This window comes from Glandiceps talaboti, chromosome 3 (assembly GCF_964340395.1).
Source record: "Glandiceps talaboti chromosome 3, keGlaTala1.1, whole genome shotgun sequence".
Taxonomy (NCBI): Eukaryota; Metazoa; Hemichordata; class Enteropneusta; family Spengelidae; genus Glandiceps; species Glandiceps talaboti.
This window is the reverse complement of record NC_135551.1, coordinates 30444824-30465293: the sequence shown is the minus strand read 5'-3', so window position 1 is coordinate 30465293 and position 20470 is coordinate 30444824. Positions and strand designations below refer to the sequence as shown.

General features: G+C 34.2%; 1 protein-coding gene across 2 annotated transcripts in view; it reads left to right on the top strand.

Annotated features, from left to right (window-relative positions):
• LOC144432563 (dystrophin-like) overlaps positions 1 to 20470 on the top strand; it is a 292959-nt gene that overhangs the window by 136095 nt on the left and 136394 nt on the right. For both annotated transcript variants that reach the window (XM_078120804.1, XM_078120805.1), the window contains exons 12-32: positions 132 to 313; positions 1501 to 1645; positions 2530 to 2620; positions 3619 to 3857; positions 4357 to 4539; positions 5085 to 5453; positions 5948 to 6089; positions 7352 to 7593; positions 8348 to 8677; positions 9092 to 9307; positions 9529 to 9642; positions 11452 to 11778; positions 12264 to 12437; positions 13020 to 13160; positions 13666 to 13818; positions 14118 to 14279; positions 14805 to 14933; positions 15667 to 15840; positions 16355 to 16681; positions 18518 to 18700; positions 19687 to 19830. In XM_078120804.1, the coding sequence (XP_077976930.1) occupies positions 132 to 313; positions 1501 to 1645; positions 2530 to 2620; positions 3619 to 3857; positions 4357 to 4539; positions 5085 to 5453; positions 5948 to 6089; positions 7352 to 7593; positions 8348 to 8677; positions 9092 to 9307; positions 9529 to 9642; positions 11452 to 11778; positions 12264 to 12437; positions 13020 to 13160; positions 13666 to 13818; positions 14118 to 14279; positions 14805 to 14933; positions 15667 to 15840; positions 16355 to 16681; positions 18518 to 18700; positions 19687 to 19830 (4167 nt within the window). The remainder of the gene's footprint in view (positions 1 to 131; positions 314 to 1500; positions 1646 to 2529; positions 2621 to 3618; positions 3858 to 4356; positions 4540 to 5084; positions 5454 to 5947; positions 6090 to 7351; positions 7594 to 8347; positions 8678 to 9091; positions 9308 to 9528; positions 9643 to 11451; positions 11779 to 12263; positions 12438 to 13019; positions 13161 to 13665; positions 13819 to 14117; positions 14280 to 14804; positions 14934 to 15666; positions 15841 to 16354; positions 16682 to 18517; positions 18701 to 19686; positions 19831 to 20470) is intronic.

The following is a 20470-nucleotide window of genomic DNA, read 5'->3' as shown; positions in this document are numbered from 1 at the left end:
ATGCTTGGATTGATTTTGTTCAGTGCTACAAAAATTTAGTTTATGAATCAAAGGGTGTAACTTAACAGTTATGTAATGATGAAGATTTTTTGAGATTGAATCAAATATTATTATTGATGATTACTTTGTAGGAATTTATGATGGAGTTAACATCACATCAGGGAAATGTTGGAGCTGTGTTACAAGAGGGAAATTATCTGATCCTGGAAGGCAAAGTAACGGAAGAGGAAGAAAATGAAATCAGGGAACAAATGAGTCTCCTCAATACAAGATGGGAACACCTCAGAGTAGACTCAATGCAAAGACAAAGCGAGTAAGTAACACTGCATCTGACTGGCTCATTAGAAAGTAAGAGAGATGACGATTGGTTAAAAATTAATATACCGCCAATCATGAATCCTTATTTCATTCTCTTCAAGTCATTGTTTTAAATTGTTTGCATTTATATAGAGTTTTATTAATTTATGCAATTTATGTAGTGAGTAATCACTTTGGATTAGATGTCAATTTTAATTTAGGAAAAATGTGATAAAATATAGACTATTTGAAAACAAGTTGGTTAGTCATTCTGCCTACAACTGTTGTGAGAAAATCGATTAGATTTGAGACTAATGAGAAATCTGACCTCAATGTGAAGTAGTCACAGAATTAAGTGGGAAATTGTCTGTTTTTGAGTTATATACAATGAGAAGTAGTGACAGAATTAAGTGAGAAATTGTCTGATTTTGAGTTATATATCAAGGAATCAGTGCCACCTTGATATTTCTATCCCATAATATTATCCAGTTTCTGTTTTACATTAAAAATTAAAAATTATGATGATGTTACAATGTACAAATCACAAATTTCAGTGTTGATCTACATGGATGTACAGATTGAATAAAAATTGTTTATTGAATGCTTGGGGGTGAGATCAATAGTTGCATATAGAATAAAAAATGGAATTCTTTCTGTGGTGGGGTGGGGGTGAACCATTTTCACTGTTAATGGAATCTGTTTTGTACCACAAAATATAAAAAGTTTCTACATACTACATGTACATACTGATTTGAAGTTGATTGTTCTGTCAGAAACAGTATCAGTTATGGTCAATTAAGTTAGAAGGGGATGGGAAATGGAGTCTGAGGCGTATTTTATCCTGTATTGAATTATTGATTTCACCCCTTATTGTAGTAATTTATTACAGAGTTGATGTCACACCAGGGAAATGTGTTTCCATAGGCTTGATGGATGTTTGTCTCATAGTATAAATGATGTGATTTCCTTTTCACAATCTAAATGTTGTGAATTTCTTTTCAAAATGTAAATATTGTGAATTTCTTTTCAAAGAGTAAATGTTGTGAATTACTTTTCAAAGAGTAAATGTTGAGAATTACTTTTCAAAGTCTTGTGAATTTCTTTTCAAGGAGTAAATGTTGTAAATTTCTTTTCAAAATGTAAATGTTGTGAATTTCTTTTCAAAGTCTAAATATTGTGAATACTTTTCTCTCTCTGCTGTAGTTTACATGAAAAGTTGATGACTCTTCAACAAGCCCAGCTGGATGACTTAGATGTATGGCTGGCCAGTATGGAACAAAAAATTGCAAAACAAAATACCATTGGTGCTACTTTAGAAGAAGTTAGGAAACAAGTGGATGATCACAAAGTAAGGACACACCCACACCCCCTCTTTGTCATAATTCAGAAATTAACTTTATTTTAGCTTTTCATTTCTACCAGTTTATCAAAAATCTTAATTTGTATACCGTAGGTTGAAAATCTTTAAAATGTACTGGGTTATGAAAATATTGGTTTGGGTTCTAATAAAAGAAGTGAAATTGTGTCAAGCCAATGATATTTAGAACTAGCCTCTTGTGTCACAGTTAAACCAAATTTCTGCCTTCAAGACCTGTTGTCAACAATACTCACTGTGTCTGTGGACTGTTAAACCCTAGCTCATTTTTCAAACTAAAATGACAAGAAATGCGATATAAAGTACATAGTGAATAAACCTAAGACTGGCTTGAAATTACACAACCCAACCTGGAGACTGTAATCACCACTATATGTATGTGACAGACAGCTTGACAAATAGTAAATGATGTTTTAAGTAATACATCTACTTTTGAACACTTCAATGCTACAGATAGAGTGCAAGATTTGTCATGGTCGGCACTTTATGTTAATCATTCACTAAACATAAATGAATGTACAAGAATCTTTTAGTCCATTGTACAGGAATAATACCATATATTGAAAGTTGTGATTTGTCAAGTTGGACCATGTCTTAACACAAATGAGTGCACATGAATCTCTCAGTCTATGATACAGGAGTATTAACACCATATATTGCTATTTGTCAAGTTAGACCATGTCTTGAGAAAAATGAGTGTACACGAATCTCTCCCAGTCTTATGATACAGGAGGAGTAACACCCTATCTTGTGATTTGTCAAGTCGGACTATGTCTTAACACAAATGAGTTCACATGAATCTCCCAGTCTTATGATACAGAAATAACACCTTATATTGTGATTTGTTGTCGATACAGGATTTTCAGGAAGAACTAGAGAGAGAGCAAGTAAAAGTCAACTCATTAACTCATATGGTTGTGGTTGTGGATGAAAGTAGTCCAGAAAATGGTAAGTGTTGACAAATACTAACAATATCTTTTTAAAAAAGTGATTGATGTTTTGAGTGGATACTTGATTTGTAATGTGTAACCTTGTCAATCATTGGCAGTGTACAAGTAAGGACATACCATCAAATCATTCATTCATAAAAATAAGTAAACCATCCATACAATAACAGCTTAGAAATTTATTATAATAAAGAATTCACTTTCTTGGATGTCGAAATAAAACATGTTGTACAGAATACTCAATAAGACAGTGTAGAATAGACATTATAATGTAGACAGAGATTTAGTATCCTAACGACTACTTAAAATCAGCAAAGTGTCTGAATAGTGTTGTTCACATGACTAGGGGTGCATAGAAATGTTGTCATTTACGATAAATCACTATTTAATGCATAGAATGGTCTGTATACTGTATGACTATACGAGCTGTTTAACTCACTAATGTAGCCTTACCTCTCAAGGGCTATAGTGAAATCTACTCAAACCAGAAGAGAAAGGATTGGATTTACAAAATCAATAGTCTTTACCTTGTTCATGTACGGTACACATATTTTATGTCTCAATTTCTGAACCATTGATGGAATAAAATTAATGGACTTAAAAAGTTGATGTGTTGAGATAGAAAGAGACTTTGAGGCCCCAATGGGCATAAGTGCAATGAAAGTATTCACACTAGCTAGTTAGTGTTGCATGCAGACATAATACTGTAAACATGGACATTTTTGCTCAAGACTTATTTTCAATTGTTTCACTGGAAAACAAACATGCAAAAATAAGAAGTGACTAAAATCGTACATGAATTGCAGGAATTTATTGGTTTTCAGTATGAATACAGAAACAATGTTCGAGGTCGTAAATGTCAGAAAACAAGTCTTACTGGAATTGATAATTATTTGGTTACTACGGTAATAATTATGTGGTTACTATGGTTATTTGGTAACTATGGTTATTATTTGGTTACTATGGATTATAGTTTGGTTGCTATGGTTATCATTACAGCAACTCAAGCTTTGGAGGAACAGCTGCAAAGGTTGGGTGAGAGATGGGCCAAAGTTTGTCAGTGGACTGAACAAAGATGGGTAGTCTTACAAGAAGTACTGACAAAATGGCAGCATTTCAGTGAAGAAACCATTAAGTTCAGTGACTGGCTAAGTGCTAAGGAATGTGTATTGACTGAAATGAAAGGTGTGGAGGTCCATGATGAAAGGGATGTTATTGCCAGAGTTAAAACACTCAAGGTAAGACAACAAATGTTTTTTGAAGAATTCAAGTATAAAGACAGTATTATATTTCGTCTAGTGTAATACTAAGAAGGCTGAAATAGATTTGAAGTTAATAGTGACAAAGTTTGAAATTAGAATTCCAAGAAATGTTTAAGTACAGAATAGTACTGGATAGTTATATTATTTTCAAAGGTGCAGTTCAGAATAGGATTAACAGTTAGATATGAAAAATTGTCGTCTGCCACAGTTGTAAAAAAAGTTGGTCTGGAACAAAAGAATGATCCTATGCACATGGCTTCACTGATAAGATAACACTAGCTGTGAGAATCTGGGATTGAAACCCTGGTCTTTAAGATGCGTCATCTGTGAACTTCTGTGAACAAAAGTTTTTATATTTCTATAAATCCTTATCGATCCACTGATAAGATAACACTAATGCCAGAATCTGGGATTGAAACCCAAGTCTCTAAGATGGCGTCAAAAGTTTATTTTTTTATTGATATTATTTCTACAGATGTTGGAACAAGATCTCGAAAGACAACATATAAAGTTTGCCAATTTGAATCGTAGTGCTCAGGAAGTAGTGAATTATCTGGAGAGGAATAATGCTGTGGCTGAAAACATACAGGAACAGTTAGAATTGTTTATGAAAAGGTGGGACATTATTGTACAACAAATGGAAGAACAAAGTAAACAGGTGAGTGGATTAATACAAACTATAGTCAAATTGTAAAGAAATAATATGAAAATAATTATTACTACTTTATATATTAAAATTACAAGAAACTGTAGGATATTTTAAAAAACATTTAGATGTTGTGGAGTGATTTCTTGCCAAGTTTTGACAGAATTCCAACTTCAAAATCAGCGTGTTATTGAAACACACATGTTCAGTTTTACTGCAAGGTTTGACATATTTTGTGAAGGTCATTGACCTCAGTGTAAATCTATGAATAGTCAAGGACAATTGAAATGTATGCTAATAATAGCTATAATTAATCACAAGTCATTAGAGTTGATTACTTTATCAAAGAGTATTGTTCACATTTAAACTATAACGAAAGGGGAAAAGAAGTGGCCTTGGACAAAATATTCCTGTAAAAATCAACAATTGGAAAGAAATTTCTCCATGACATGCGATTAAATGTGAACAGATGAGCTTTGTTTTGGTCATAAACAAGGTTAGATTATATTTTATATATTAAAATATTCATCCATCAAATCGTAATATTTATTGTACAGATGGCAACAAGTGGAATTACTTTTGAAGTAGAGCCTGATTCTGGTAATGCTAATGTTATGAAATCATCTAAGACATACCAAGATGGTGATAGAACTGTAACTGAAACTGTTATCACCAAGACTGTCACCAAAACAGTTCACATGACTAAAGAAGGACCTGTAGAACGTACCACCATCACAGAAAAAACTCAGGAATTAGAACCACCACCTGCAAAGAAAGCACACGTGTCTAGTCAACTCAAACAAGAGTTTGATGGAGAGTTAGGTACCTTAGTTGCCTGGATGGACGACACAGAACAGAAATTACTATCACCAAATGTCCAGTCACCGGAAGATGGTGATGTAGAAGAACAAATGGAAGTCTACAGGGTGAGCACTGTAAACCTGGATATTTTTGCCATTAGAAAATCTTGCAGTTTTATTTTATTGTCTTCAACTTGTTTCAAAGACTAATGTTTACAAATTTCTTAGCCTGCTACACTATGTTTATTTAGAAAAAGGCATTTTTGATAGTCGCTACTTATTTACGTGTTTTTGTTGGCAAGTAAAATATGCAAAAAATAAATATGTAGTGAAAGTTTGCCGGTTTACAGTATCTTGTGTATCATTTTTATCATAAATAATTGTGACTATTGAAAACCTTGAAAAACCCACTTTTTAAAATAATATTTGTCACCATAGATATTTCAGAATAAAGTTATTGGAATTTATTGAATTTTCTAACTGTGTATTTCAAAAAGGCTACTATGCCAATTTCATAGGAAAACAAGTTGTGGAAATCTGCTGACTTCATAACAGTTTATTTCAAAATGGCTACCATTTCATTTTCATGGGAAACTAAACATCTCGGTTTATTTGTACAGACGCTAGAACGGGATCTCAAACACCGCAAGAAGAAGAAAGAAAAAGTGGCAGAGCTTGGCAACCAGTTGATAGCATCAACCAGATCAGGTAGTAATACCACAACACCAGATGACACTGATAAACAGCATGAATTGCTAAACCGTAAGTCATCCCATCACATTTCACCCCTACTAACCCAATACTAATCCAATGGGTTCACCCGCTCCCCTTTCAATGAAACAGGTATGTAGCTCATTCCATTTGATAACAGGGGTGTCAAGCTGCAAGCTGCAAATTAAAAATGCAAAAGAAGAGAACACCTCTGACTTGCTACAAACAATGGCCAGGTAATCTGCAATGTGCAATTTTGAATGGCTATATCAAATTACCTACTCACACAGTATAGAAACAGTTGCAGCAAGTGAAATGTTGAAACGCATGCACACATGCGCATTCACACACACACACACACACACACACACACACACACACGCATAACGCTCAAAAAACTTTGAAAAGTTATCAGCAAAATGTTACTGCAGCTGCTAAAATGAGAATGCATTTCAATATTGTACCCCTACTAGCAGAAATGCAATGAATTGTGGGTGCAATTTCAGAGGTCACTGTCTTTAATGTCCCCAAAATATCTTTTCTTCTTCTTCACCATCAACTTACAGCTCATTCTTTCTCTGCTATGGGTAAAATTATGTTATATAAAACATTAAATTTGTAATACTTTGATATAGGTTGGTTACAGCTTACAAATCATAAGATTGTAATATTAGATAAATAGAGTTATATCATAGAAAACAATGGGTTTGTAATACCTTCATTTATGTAACTTTTGGTTTTATAACTAACAAGTACACAATGATAATATCTTACCCATCAAACACTTAGTACAGTGTAATCAATTCCTATGCACTGACAGTAGGTAAGTAATATGTTGTGTGCGAGACTTGTCAGGGATTCTGACATGTAGTCTGTAGAGAGAGTAGCGAGAATATGTGAGAGTAATATCATGATAGACAATGGGTACTGAGATTGAAAGCAGAGACAGAGATACAGACAGACAGAGTGAGAGTGAGAGAGACAGACACAGACAGACAGTGAGAGACAGAGACAGACAGACAGACAGACAGACAGACACAGTGAGAGACAGAGACAGAGACAGACAGACAGACAGACAGACACAGAGACTGACAGACAGACAGACAGACAGACAGACAGACAGACAGACAGACAGACAGACAGACAGACAGACAGGTTGAGTAGGAGCTGCAGCCTATAGAAACTTGTTAATTCACATGCAGTTTTGCAATGAAATAAATAAGCTAAATAAAGAGTCATATTATGTGAAACTCTATACATGTAGTATGATAACTTTTATAAACTAAAGCTATAATCTTTCTGTTTGTGTTTAGTTGGAGATACACCTGATGTTATAGAGCAGACGTTGGATAATTTTAATGAACGATGGGCAGATGTATGTACTCTACTTGAAGAAAGAAAACACAATCTCCATGAAGCTACTCTAACCAAGGAATTCTATGACCTGTACAACAAAGTACGGGAAATACTGACTGCCATACATACATGGTTGAAGGAACAGGAAGCACCAAGTGAAGATCCACAGAAAATCAAAATACAAATTGATCAGTGCAGGGTAAGTGAAGGAAACCCAAAATGTGATGTGACAGTGATGTTGCTAAGGTTCGGAAACCATGGTAACACCATCAACAAAAAAATGCAAGCTTACGATATTCAACTCTGATGTAGTTGTTGCTTGGTATCATATCAGTGAAAACAAAATAGTGATATATTTGACAAGTTGAGTGAGAATGTACAATATACCAAAGTTTTAGTAGAGTATGTTACTATTATTAGCACATATTTTGTGTACTTGGGTATTAAGCTGAAATACAAAATGTGGATGAAATATTGGAAAAAAAATTACCCCAAATTTGACTCAAATAAGGAGTCTTTTTCAATATTTTGCATTTGTTTTTTGTCAAGGTAAAACTGAAATACATGAAATATTGAACAAATTGAAAACAAATGACCCAAAATTTATGTATTTAACATTTTGCCTTTTACTTTGTTCTCCAGAAGGACATGAAATATTGAAAAAAATCAAACAAAATTTGATTGTTCTGTAGACTGTTAACCCGAGATATATGAAATATTGGGGGAAAAATGAAAACAAGTTTATTTGTTCTGTAGGTTAAGCTAATATTGAAAGAAATCACCCTAAATTTGTTTGAAATAGAGAGTTGTATTTATTATTTTGTCCTTATTTCATTCTCTGGGCTAGGCTGAAAAACATGAAATACTCAAGAAAATTAAAAAAAATGAAGTTCTCTACACTATAGCTAGCTGAAATACATGAAATAATGAAAACACGTTTGTTTGTTCTGTAGGCTAACCTAAAGGACATGAACATTAACAAGAATCACCTGGAGAAAACCAAAAGCCATGGCAACCAATTTGCTCAGTACAAAACAGACTCCACTAAAACTGTACTGAATGATCTACAAAGTCTTGTACAGGCCTGGGATTCTACACAAGCTGCTCTCAACACCCGAGAACGTGAACTAAGTCAAGCCTTGGAGAATGCACCACCTAAGCAGTATCTGGAAGCTATGAAAGCTTTAACACAGTGGATTGAAAATGTAGAGTCAGCTTTGAAAACTGAAGAATTTCAACTCACAGAGGTAGATGTATTGGAAGACCAACTACAGAAATACCAGGTAATGTATTGAGTGACTTGAGGGCGCACTTGTTACCTGCACACATTTGTATTAGAAAGACAAAGTAATTTGACTAAGATCTGATAGAGGGCAGTATTCAGCTGTTTGCATACAGTTTAGTCTGATCTATTCATGCAGTACAACTTTTGTATTAAGTTTAGACAACTTGATTTGAATTAAATTTGCACAGTGTCTATAAAGTCAATAACAGACTTTATCTCAAGGAATGATTTATTATCTGTGTTAATGTAAACTCTTGTGAACATGATGTGCTTGTTTTCATTGGTCATATCAACTAAATCACCATTCTATTACCCAATCACAATATCTGTATCACAATCTCTAGTGTACTTGACTGCTTATCATTGGTTATACAAACTACATGTATATCACCATTCTATTACCCAATCACAGGATCTGTATCAGACAATACGTCAACAACAAGGTAACTATGACTACGTGAATAGAACAGGAGGTGATCTGGTCAAGAAAGCTACATCCAAACAAAGAGCTGAGGTTCTACAAAGTGACCTGGATAGCCTTTCTAAAAGCTGGACCACTGTGACAACGTCAGTCAATGAAATGAGAGAGAAACTAGACAAAGCTGTCACTGATATCAAACAATGGCAGGTGAGTACACAACAAACCAATGAAATTGTACAGAAAGAACTTTCAGAATATAGATTTATCATGTTTGTGTTTTCTTTTGAGGTGAGAATTGATATATGTACAAAAGTCTGCCTTGTTTTAGAGTAAAAGTTACATAATATTTATCCTAGCGCCTTATATTCAAATGCATTCCACTGATTGGTAGCTTTAATGTGTGACATCATTATGGTTTATCCAATCAGGATGAGGTTGATGGCATCCAGGTGTGGATGAAGGATGTTGAAGTGTTTCTTCATGTGGAGGAGCCAGCGTTAGGAGACGTTGAAACATTGGAAGCACAGATGGAACAAAGTCAGGTATGAATCACACTGAGATTGAACAGTCATGTTAATGATAATGCTGTAACAGAGTCACCCAGGGCATGGAATGGCTGCCTTTACGTTTAGGTTCAGTTTCCATAGTTTTTAAGCTCTTAACACAAACAAAACAAATAATGTCAAAATTAAAAAAAAAGTAAATCTGCAATCAAACATTTTTGTACAAAAATAAAAAGTAACATATTTGATGAGGAAAGAAAATAGGGTGAAATTAAGACCTCCTTGATGATACTATGTATGTCAGTTTGAATTTCTTGCATTTGCATAGATTACCCTCAATGTGCCATTTATATCTGTGTTTTGTGTTTAACTGATTTAGTCAGTTTAATGATACCATCAGTATTGTACTAGACAATGCAGAGTTAATAGACTTAATTAGATTCTGACTGGGACACAGCCAGGGTTTAAATCTGGAGACTGGGACACAGCCATGGTTCAAATCTGGAGACTGGGACACAGCCATGGTTCAAATTTTGCCTATAGATATTCATCAACAAATGACAGTGATAATGCTTGATTCACGCAACTTGCAGATTCTCATAAATAAAACTTTATACTATACCCTGGGAATTGTTAAAGTACACACACTCATTTATGATTCATTTGTTAAAATAGCAGAGTTTTGTTTATACACAGCAATTGCATTTATTGTCATGTGTAGATTGGTCATTTACATGTAGAAACAAAGAAAAGATTATAAAACAACCAACTAACCATCTCACCTCAATTTTGTAAAACTGTCGTAAAAAAGAACTTTGATGGAATATAAATGTGTACTTCCTATGTCATGTATGTGTCAGTCAGTTAATGGGTTTATATTTCAATATCTAATGTATGGTGGATATAGATAGACTAATACCCTGGAGGGCAAATAGCTGTATCATATCATATCATTGCTAATGGCTACAAGTATGCATGATTAGTAAGGGGCAACGTTGTATCAAAATAAGTGCAACATTGTATCAAACCACAACCAAGGTTGATAATACAGCTATGTGTTTTGTAATTACTGTACATACATGTGAAGAGATAATTATAAATTAAGTGTTATCCTACCTGTATGTTATACTCCTGTTTTAGTGTCATACTGTCACTTTGGTCATAGATGGTGGAGAAGAGATTTTCCACTGTCTATGGTTTGCTAGAGATTCCATTACTGTCAAAGTTGCTGATTTGTTATTGGAAAGATTTTTCATCTGATTTCCTGACAAAACAGGAAATAGAACAGTATGAGAAAGTTAGATAAGACTGGTGTATATGTATGTGTGTCCTTACATTGACTGTGTAGTCTAGTATAGCTGTATGTGTACTTACCATGGCATCACCTCTCCCGATAGCAATGGTATGTTGGTGATTTTACTGAAGTTTAATTACATTGATAGTGTAGAGGAAAGCAAGATTTGGTTTGGGGGGGATAAGGAGGGGCTAGGGGAGGAAAGCAGGATGAGATTTGGGAGGGGTTGGTTGAGACCCTTCACTGAAACTAGACTGATACACAGCAGAGCTGTAAGATTTATTTGTTTTTCTTGGAGCATATAGTTCACTATATCACTATGCAATTCTTTCTTACATAACTGATGGTAATGTTACATTATTTTTCCAACTATATCTTTGTATATCTTTTATATGGTGTATACAACTAGGAATATTAAATCTAGTATATGAGTATAAAGTGTTATAATATTAATACTACTACTACTAGAATGTAGTCCCTTGTATTAATAAAATGAGTAAAAGAAAATATTGGGATATAACTTTAACAGTTAAACTATCTGTATTTGCTTTTAGGCTCTAAAAGACGACATAGAAACACTGCAGCCAAATATGAACAGTATTAATGAGACAGGTGGTAGGCTAGTAAAAGAAGGTGCCACAGACTACACAGCTAAAATAAATGAAATGTTAATACAACTCAATCAATGCTGGGATCGTATCAATCATCTTGCCAAAGAACAAAAAGACGGTCTAGACGGCGCCCTCAAGAGGAGTAAGAGTTTCAAAGAAGACATGGTACAAGTGATGGATTGGATTGATGATACAGAAAGTGAATATGTAATGAAGGAAATGAACTTACAAGATCCAACTGATATACAGAGGATGCTGAGAAAATATCAGGTGAGAACATGAACAAAGACACATTTCTGTTTCCTAGGTGAATTATGAAGTAGTGCTATAACAACAACTATTTATTGAACTTGATTTCATTTGAAAATTACGATTGGTAAGGTAAGTTGATAGCACCCTCTAGTATTGGTAATGCATTGACAAGACAAAAAATATCCAGTTTGTGTTTGATTACCTCGTAATCAGTGTGCTCAAGATCAGCTTTCCGTATAAAGAAGGGAAATCTCTGGGATTGACCTGATCTGACCTGATTTAACCCAAGTTGAGAATGACATGTGATTGGTTATTTCAAGTTTGGAAGTTTGGAATGACTTTTAATTTGTTATGATAATACTAAATACTATCTTTTCAAGACCTTGATCCACATCTTGGTTTCCTATTCCAAGTAATCTAGGCCAGAAAAAGAAAATATATTAAATTTTGTTATGGAAAGTTTATTTGGTGAATAATATAGAATACTGGGGTTTTTTTTGTAGGCTGTACAAGAGGAAGTAAAGGAGAAGGAAAAACAAGTGAATGCAATCAATGAAACAGGTAAACCTATTGTTAACCAAGCTGCAGCTAGCGTGAAAGAAACTCTTGCCAGAGAAGTAGAAATATTGAATGAACGGTGGGATGATTTGAAGACTAAGGTAGATGAACGATGGAAGGTGAGTAGAGAAAATGAAAAATTAATAATTAGTCTTGGTTTATTCCAAAAACTAAATATAATTTACACTTACAAACACACAAAGGTGGATGAATGAAGGAAGGTGAGTGGAGAAAGTGACAAATTAAGAGTCAATCTTGGTTTATTCCGAGAACAAATATACACTTGCAAACATACAATAGTGGATGAAAAAATGGTGTGTGGAGAAATGAAAAATAAAAACTTGGTTTATTCAGAAAACAAATATTCAATCACAAAGACATACATACAGGAATATTTAGTTCAGAATAAAGTATTAAACAAACCTAACTGTATTCAAGAAGTGAAATAATCTTCTGTACGTACCTTTTGGTGTCAGATGTCAGAACTCTGATGTGAGTGAAATTCAAACTACTGACACAACTCAAATATGGAAATAATCTTTTGTTTACTTCTTATAATTAATATGCACTTCCACATTATTTCTAACATCTAACTCAGTTAAAGTACTGTTGACAAACCACAACGAATACTGTACCATATATATCCACTAAAAACGGTAAAATTTGATATCAATTACTAAATATATGAATTTTGTCTTCAGATGCTAAACGAGGCATCAGACAGCTGGAAAACTTTGAAGAAATTACTGGAAGAGGAAAGGTTGTGGATGTCTCGTTTTGAGAAAGAAGTGTTACAGGCACCTAAATATGGTAACGCAGATGATATCTCTAAACAGTTAGAGGTAAGTATATATGTATGTATGTATGAACTATAAAGTTATGATGGACTTTATATCAAAAGTATGTATGTATATATGAAACTATAAAGTTATGATGGACTTTATTTCAAAAGTATGTTCGTCATTGTGATGGGATAAGCAACATATTTCAGTCAATTTGAACTATGTATGATCATTGGAAAATATCAAGATACTTGCCATTCTTTGTGTCTGTGTCCAATTTGTAGTTGATGTTATCTGTATAGTAGGTAATGTGCAGTGAATATACTAGTTGTGAGATATTTGTGAGAACACGAAAACGATAAAAGAAGATTTGAGATACAAATAAAATTTTTTTAAAAGTATGTTTAACTTGGTGATATAAGGTGCAGTATTGAAGCCACAACATAGATTTGCAAAATAACAAAGAATTAAATTTTCATTTTGTGTGTGAATAATTAATGACTTTGAATAGACTACAAGTTGAGGTATGAATTGTTATTCTCTCTTTTCACACACCTTGTGATAGACTTTGAGAGTAGACTATCAGAGACATGTGATAGAGAACCGTGCTCACATCCAGGAAGCCACCAAGACTCTATTGATGTATCGTATCATGGTGACCAGTATTGAAAGAGAAGTACAACAGTACAACCAACAATCTGATGAAGTCACAAAGAAGGTGAGAGGGGTAGGGGATGGAAAGAAAGTGAATAGAAGAAAGTGTGTGTGTGTGGGGGGGGGGGGCAGGGAGTGGTGTGTGTATATGTGTGTGTATGTGTGTGTATGTGTGTGTGGTGTGTGGGGTTGGGGGTGGGTGTTGGTGTGGGGTGGGGGTGGGGGGTGTATGTGTGGGTAGGTGTGTTGATGATTGGACACTATTTGAACTGACAACAGTCTTATCCTAGAAGACAGTATAATGTGTTAGTATAGTAGACAAGAGAAAGTACTTAAGACAGTTTTGTGGTTATTTGTTATTAGGTACAAGAAAGAGAGAAAGCCTTACAAGACACTGCCTCAGTTCTACAACAGATTCATGCAGACATTGATGTTATTGAGAAATGGATATCACAAGTTGATAAGACATTGGATCAGAGATTAGCTTCAAATTTTGTATCTACTGATGTGCCTGAAGAATTCCAGGTGAGAGATATACCATCTGGGGTTTGCAACTTTTTTTTATTCTAGTGTTTTCAGTGGGAGACTACACATCAAAACAGGAAAATTGGAATGAATGTTTTAACTTTAGATTGCTACAATATGAAGACTACTGTCAATAAATTATCATATCTAAAATTTAAGCTAAGTATTAGTAGCACATGTGGTCATTAATATTTTGAAACCCGATTTTGAAATTTAAATAATTCTGAACATATTTCTAAGTAGTTTTTCATAAAAATTTTATTTTGTTAGTTGAAAAGTTTCTGTCAATATCGATATGTAGTTGTGTTAAAAGGCATATTAAAATCTAAAGTAAAATAATCAAGGGAAGAAGAAATATACAAAAAAACTAAATGTAAGAAATTTCTAGTATATATAATTTTTATTTAGAACTGATACAACATGATTCTATTGTGTTTGATAGAGAGCATTGTAATGTCGTTTCTTGTTGAAAGTTATCAGGCAGCACAAATAACATGAATCTCTGAATTGTTCATTCCTGTACAGCAACTACAGAAAGATTTTGCCAAATATGAAGTTGATTTGGAAGCCTTGAATAGAAGGGTAAGGTCAAGGGTCACACCAGGGAGTGGACTTGGTCAGCAGCAGCAGCAACAACAAGTAGAATTACTCAAGGTAAGTTACAGTCGAACTAATGAACAGCTCCATCAAGTGTGTTCAGCAAAATTGCTATATTTGTCACTAGAGGGCGCTATATACCTAAATTAAAATATGTCCACAGAAATTGTCATGGCAGATGACTAAACTTGTAGCTGTAGAGCTGTAACATTACTGTGTGTGTGTGTGTGTGTGTGTGTGTGTGTGTGTGTGTGTGTGTGTGTGTGTGTGTGTGTGTGTGTGTGTGTGTGTGTGTGTGTGTGTGTGTGTTGAGTAAAGAATTTAAAGTAATCTGAAAGTTGAGAATGATAAATTCAACCAATACACGACATAATTTGATAAGCTAAGATCTTTTCAATCTTGTTCACTCCATGATAGAGGGCGCTGTTTATTATGTGATCATGTCACAATCTGAAACTTGTTCATAGAAAGTTATTGCAGTTTACATTGTTTCTTTTCGAAAAAAAGTGACTTTTATGTGGAATTATGATTTCCAAATACACAAAGTAGTGAACGAACTGGTGTGCAGAATGTAGTGAAGATTCCAAGTGCAAATTTACTGTACAACATCTAGGACACGGTTTAATGAACCCCCACCCCCACCCCCGTCCATTGTCACATATCATCACTATGACTGCCAGCCATTACCATGACAACAACCACCTCAACAAAAACCTTTACCAACACAACTACACCATTCTTGATTTACAAACATGTCAAAACTCATATACTGTATTTTCTTTCTTTTCAGAAACGTATGGAAGAACTACAACTGAAGTTTAGAAAATTCCAGAAGCCAGCTGATTTTGAACCTAAGATGGCACATGTCAAGAGTGTTCTTGATAGTGTTGAGAATGGTGTCAATGTGATTGCATTGAGAAATGGTGAATCTGAAGTTATACAGTCTCAACTTGATGCATGTATGGTATGTTGTCTACATCATTCTGTATCATATTCTCTAATTTTAATACTCAGCTGTTTAAATCTTGGTAACTTGGTCAATTTGGTTGATGGAATCTCTTTATTCAGTCTCGCTACTGTACACAACATGTTGGAACACATTCCCACCAAAAAAAAAAAAAAATCTTGGTGCTCAAAGCTTGCAGTTTTCCTACCTCTTCTGAACAACTTGCATTCGGCTAAACAGGCGCCCCCATTGTTCATATTTGAAAAATCTTTTGTTTACTAGATACAGCATGAGTTTCTTGTACAGTGAACCATAATTTTGATAGGGAACATCTGGAAATTGTATAGGGAGCGTAGAATGTTTACAATTATATTGAAATCTGTTAGTACTTTTCCAAAGATTTCATCTGCGGTATGTTACATGTCTTATCTACTTTAGATTAATTGTCATTATATTTTTGGGGCATTTGCAGAAAGTACTCACAACTAATTTGATAATCATCAAGAAATTGTTTATTTATCTTTTCCTGTAGGGATTTTATAAAAGTTTGAGTGAAGTAAAAGCTCAAGTGGAATACGTCATCAAAACAGGACGACAAATTGTGGAGAAACGACAAGTAGATAACCCACCTGAGTTGACTGAAAAACTAAACGCACTCAAACAACAGTATAATGTACTTGGTAAGAAAGTCACTGATGGAAAAACTAACCTGGAAAAAGGATTAAAACTTTCCAGAACCTTTAAGAAGGAGATGTTATCCATGACGGATTGGTTACGGAAAATGGAAGAGGAGTTGGATGAGAAGGATGCAGCTGGAAAAATGACAGATGATCTAGACAGGGAAATGACATGGAGTGAGGTAAGTTTGTGTTTTAGCACAGAGCAAAATAAGTAATTGTAGGTTTGTTTACCTAGATTCACTGTTGTCTGAAAGCACTGACAGTCACCATCTTGGATTATAGTTCCCTCCAAAACATATCTGTACAATCTGCTGAGGTTGGCCTGCAGGAATGAGGTATTAACACTGAGTCTGGGTAACTAAGACTAGGGTAGTGGAATGAAGTGCGCCGCCAGTGGTGAATCTTGGTAACTGTCACTATCACTTGTAGCTAACTCAAAGTGTGAAATTATGAATTAGGTGATCAAACATCGTTCCTTACATTCCTTCGTGTTAAGAATTTAAAAGTATGTTTTGTAACTCTGTTTACATGTATTTCAATAAGTAACTGGAATTGTAAGAAGTCCTTGTAAGGAAAATGTTGTAATATATCACCAAAGGGGGTCGTAACATTGTAGATACATTTACAAAATTGGAGAAAAAAAAATGATTACCTGACAAGGAAACATTGTGAACTAGTATGGAAGGCAGAAACAGAACAGGTTACAAGTTACAGGAAACCAAAAAGATAGTGCCAGACTGTACTGACAGACGAACTCTTCACACTAACAGACATCATACCTGTATGACATCATGAACACAAAATGATAAAGCCCTTACCTTGTCTGTACCAACATCTCCTTGTAGTTGTGGTTTACAAGATTATGATGTATTCATGTCATTTCATCTTGCGAGAAATCAGTGATGTTTTAGTGTGTAAGGCAGAATGTTAAAAGTATTGAAAAATAGTCTAGACTTGCGTCCAGCTGTGTGCAAAGACTTGCTTTATTCATTTGCAGTATTGTACCTCTAGAGGGCACTGTTTAATGACAAAAGACAACATAATCACTTCAATAATGACATTTTTAGAGTAATTATTTGTTGAGATGTGACAAGAAATTGACAGGGATGAGTAAAATGGAAGATAAAATGACAGTAATCTAGAGTTTTATTACATGTTTTAATGAAAAAATGCATACAAGGTTAAAAGGTTGCCATTTTCGATCATAGTTTTGACAACCAAAATTGATAGTTCGTATATTTCTTGTTTCAAGTAGTTTATTCTTGGTCATTCATTCCAGAAATTCCAGTAGAAGTCATGTTTCTATAGTAACGATTTACATATCTCAGAGTAAATACTTTATGAAGAATATAGGAAAATAAATATTCACTAATATTTTAATCCAGGCCCCCAAGCTGTAAATCTTAAGAGGGTTTCCTTTTAACTTTTACAGATTGAAAAATGCATCAAATCTTTACTGAAAATGATTCAGTTTTTCTGATTTAGCGTAGTTACCTAATACTGGGATTGTGTATGCTCAGGCTTGATGTCCATATGTAAACAGTTGTGGTCTGGTATTTGTTTGTCAACAATTGTAGATTTTAGAGGTGTTGATAGGAATTTGATCAATTTATGATCAGACATGCTGTACACAGCAAGTTCAACAACATGAATAAGTCAGAAAAATAAAAAAATAAATAAAAATATGATGTAAATTTTTTTTTCAGTCTAATATTCCGGGGTGTTACATACAATGTCCATATGTTAAATGTTACAGTAAATGAATACAAAAACTGCATGAATCAGGTGGCTTTTTCAAGAAATTAAACTTGAATTTATACAAACTATATATTAATATTTACATTATCTAAATTTGAATTTCCAGCAAAATGGTTGATATCCTTTCTTAGTAGATACTATATCCCTCCAAAATAAAATGTTCAAAACAAAACCAATCAAGAAAACGAATATTTTGTAAACCTATTGATGTCCTCCAGTCTCTTCATCAGTAACAATAATATTATTTTCTCTGACAGCAATGGCAGCAGGAACTAAGCAAAAGACAGAAACAACTTGAAGTTATTCAAAAGACTGGTCAAGAATTGATGCTTGTCGGCCATGACGGTAAACTACCCACTGTACAGGAAGACCTGGATACCATGGAAACCAAATGGAATGAAGTGTGTTCAAGAGCTTCAGAGAGGAGACTTGTTGTACAGGTAAAAATGAAAGTTTTCTTAATTTGAAGTTGTTTAATCGTACAAAATTGTTTTCCTTTCTGGAAGAATTTTATTACTGTGAATGCAGGATAGTTCAGTTGGAGATATTTGATGAGGTTGAGAACATGTGGTGAGTTTATTTTGTATCGTGTCATCGCAGTAGTAGGAATGACTTAGACATACAATATACAATGGACATTTGAATGCCATGACAGAGTGTATCTAACTTGGTTTGCAGTTTTCAAGTTGTTGTCCTCTTGTCCTCAAGTTCCAGTGAAGAGGAGAAATCCAGAAAACTGAAAAATAACATTTTCACAAAATATTAAAATTTGTACAAATAATGAAATTTATTTGAAATGCCAAATTTAACCATTCATTCATTGTAGTTGAATGTTACAATCAATTCAGGAAACCACAAATAATGGCAATTTGGTGGACTTTTATATACAGATTATAGCATTAACAGCAGACAGAAATTCCAATGTAGCCTTAGTTTTCACCATGTTGTAAACATACCAAGTGAAAATATAATCAAGTCAAACGTCAGAATCCTATATCCTTTTCTTATGCTACATTAAACTTGCCCTTTAAATATTGTCATCTTCTACAAAAACATCCAGAAATAGATCATTGTTGCCATGGAAATGTGATGATGGTATCACATCTGTTTAAGGTTGCTATGACGACTATCATTTAATCGATATGATGATGTTGGGATGTCGGTATCAATTCTAATTGGCATGTTCCATGTCATGGATGGTTATGGTAGTCCATTAGATAAAAACGTGTTTATATATTTCTTCAGCTTTTACTATACTACTTGAAAGTTTTGATAAAGTTGCTGCTATTTTAGGAATTGATAAAAGATTAAACTGTGGAAGATTCATGTAAGAGAGGGACAGAAAGGTTGCAGGGAAAACATCAGGGAAAGTATGGCAGTTGTTTGTGGACCGCTGGAGATTCATATTATTGTGTTCATTTCCCAGGAATACGCCAAGCAGATTGAACAATTCCGAGGTGGGTTAATGGAAGTGAATGCATGGATGGGACAAGCTGAGAAGATCCTTGAAGCCTCAGATAAATTATCTGAAGTAGAACAAGTCAGCGAGCATGAAGTTGAAACTTACAAGGTAGGCTCATATTTAAATTTAGTTACTATGGTGATGACATATAAAGATTGTTACTATGGTAATGATAGAGATTAGAGAGGGGTGTTAATTGTTAGTGTGTTTTGGAGTGGACGATATATGTCTAGTCTTCATTTGAATGTAACAAAAGTTGCCATGGTAATGTGTGATGTTGGTTCTGTCATAGAGGAATCCTGTTGTTGGTTTTTAACAATGTATCCATATTACTTCATGTTTGTGTGATTCTTATTTCACATTTCAGTGGTGTTGGTTTTTTGACACTAAATTTCCTGATTGTCTATTATGACTTTTTATTACTATTTTGCATGTATGCATTTGGTTCTATGAAATTCTGTCAAACCCATAGGATTTGTTCACACCAGCTGTTTTTGCTGGTTTACAAACAGCTTCACTTCCATCCACACAGTAACTCAAAGTTTGCTTTGAGGTAGTTGCCATAGCAACTATCCTCTGTGCATCCAGGAATGTCTCACCATAGCAACAGCAATCTAGGTATGGTTCATTTTCTTTGGGAGTGTGGGTTAGGTATTTGTAACACTACTTTAAAGGAGAACTGAGAGATGAGTTGGTAAAGCTTAGACATATTTTTCCATTGGTTTATGTCTGGTTGTACTTACCAACT